This window comes from Apaloderma vittatum, unplaced genomic scaffold (assembly GCF_000703405.1).
Source record: "Apaloderma vittatum isolate BGI_N311 unplaced genomic scaffold, ASM70340v1 scaffold31987, whole genome shotgun sequence".
Lineage (NCBI taxonomy): Eukaryota > Metazoa > Chordata > Aves > Trogoniformes > Trogonidae > Apaloderma > Apaloderma vittatum.
In genome coordinates, this window is record NW_009727248.1 from 1987 (window position 1) to 3933 (window position 1947).

Genomic DNA, 1947 nt, shown 5'->3' on the forward strand with positions numbered 1-1947 from the left:
GGAATGCCCAGAGCCCAATGAACCGCACCGCTCGCTCCGGCTGGGAGCTGGACCTTTCCTAAACCGATGGTTCCCTGACACTGTCGCAAAAGATGTAATTCCCCTCTGTTACACAGGGGAAGCTGACAGCTGGGTTTGATTTACAACTGAATTTGGTGAGGTCTCTCTGGGGATGCCAGAGCGGCCCCAGCAGCTGTGGGTCAGTCTCTGGGGCTGGTGGGACCACTGGGGGCTGCTGCGGATTCCGACAAACCGTGTCAGATCAGCACTCGGGGAACTGAGGGGAAGTGCAGGTAGTCTGCTCTTAGAACCTGTGTGAAATGACCAAAAAAAGTATAACCCCACTCCTCCAGGAGAATTGAGCATTTCAGACAAGAGATTTTTTTATATTTACTTCATAATTTATTGAATTTCAGATCACCATATGCAATAAATTATAGTCACTATAATAATAATAATAATAATGTCATAAAATATTACCACGAAGTACTTGTCCAATAGCTATTGTAATCTACACAAATAAGAACTGTAGTTATGATATTTAGACTTCTACTGTTAAAGGGAAGTGAACAAAATATTAAGGAACTTCACAGTAAATTCAGGGAAATATGTCATTATTACTGCTTTTGTGCAAACCATTTATACTGCACACATACAGCTCGAGAAAGAAAAGGAACGGTTGCATGGTGTGTCTGTAGAGCAAACGCTTTCCCTGAAGGCTGAGCTTCCTGCACCCGTACGGTGCACTGACAGGCATTTTAACAAATGCAAATTGATCCGTGATCAGTGGCTGATCAGGCTCTAGAACCTCCCCCCTAGCCCACTGCCCCGAGGCTTGGCAGGGCTAGGACTGAGGGAACAAGTCTGGAAAGGCAAAGCACAGAGGTTCAGTCCCTCTGAAGGGCTCGTCGGTGTCCCTCCACGGCTCAGTCCCGCAGCTCCTGGAGCAGGCTGGCTGCTTCCCGCCGGGAGCTGCCCCTGATGGAGCTTCTGGCCGTGCCGGTGATGCTGCCGGTGCTGGTGGCGCGGTGGGCATGGATGCTGCAGTGGGCGCTGGGGTTTGCCGCCTGCACGGTGGGGCTGAAGCCCTGCAGGTCATGTCCCCCATCCCGCGGGCAGCGGAGCGTGCCGCCTGTGGTAGGAGGTCACAAACAGTCCCGTCCTGAAACGTTCTCCTCCATCTCTGCCTCCCTCGCCAGTTCAGTGGACTTTAATGGAGTATTTCCGAAACGTCAGGAACTGGAGCAGCTTGTCTTTTCGCCTCTGCTTTAGCGCCATTAGTGCTCTCGTTTTCTCTTCCAAGTCCTGGTCGGTGGCGAGGATTATCTTGGCTCTTTCCTCTGCCTTCTTGTCCCCGGAGTTTTTGAAGAGTTTCTGCAGGGACTCTTCGTTGATGCTTTCAAAGATGTTGGGCACGAAGGGGCTGGGTCGAGGCGGTAGCCGTGGACCGAGGGGCTCACCCGCAGGGACGTGGACATGGCTGGAGCGCTGCAGCGTCTCTTTGCTTTCATCGATGTGGGTGCTGCCGGGTTTGCCCTGGTCGGGACAGAGGGATCTGTGCTGGGCTGGCTCCGGGGCTGGTATTTAAAGGCAGTCTCAGCAGAAAAAGCCTGAGGGCTCGAGTTACAGTGATGAGATCACGCTGATGTCAACACTAAATAGTCGCTGGCGAGTTTAACAGTTAAGTTGCCAGCTCTCCTCTGCCGTGCGGCGAAGATGAGAAGTTTTCCATTTCAGCGATGGGGCTGGTTTTTCTTTGACCCGCTGCAGAATGGGGTTCAGGCAGCTTTGAATGTTGCTGCGGGACTTTGAGCTCCCACAGCTCATGTTCTGCTCCTGCTTTTTTATTGCGTATGGAAAAGCTCTGCATTATATATGATATATGTAGTGTATAACATAACAAACAGTTAAAAATCCAGGTAAGAACTATTGCAGCACCAGGGAGAG

The 1947-nt window shown here is 51.3% G+C and overlaps 1 protein-coding gene across 1 annotated transcript; it reads right to left on the reverse strand.

The window, feature by feature from the left end:
- Positions 1-1200: 1200 nt before the first annotated feature.
- Positions 1201-1511, reverse strand: LOC104277084 (chromosome unknown open reading frame, human C8orf4). The gene is given in 2 exon segments (XM_009873620.1): positions 1201-1421; positions 1424-1511. Coding segments are annotated over 2 exon segments (309 nt in total).
- Positions 1512-1947: the final 436 nt, after the last annotated feature.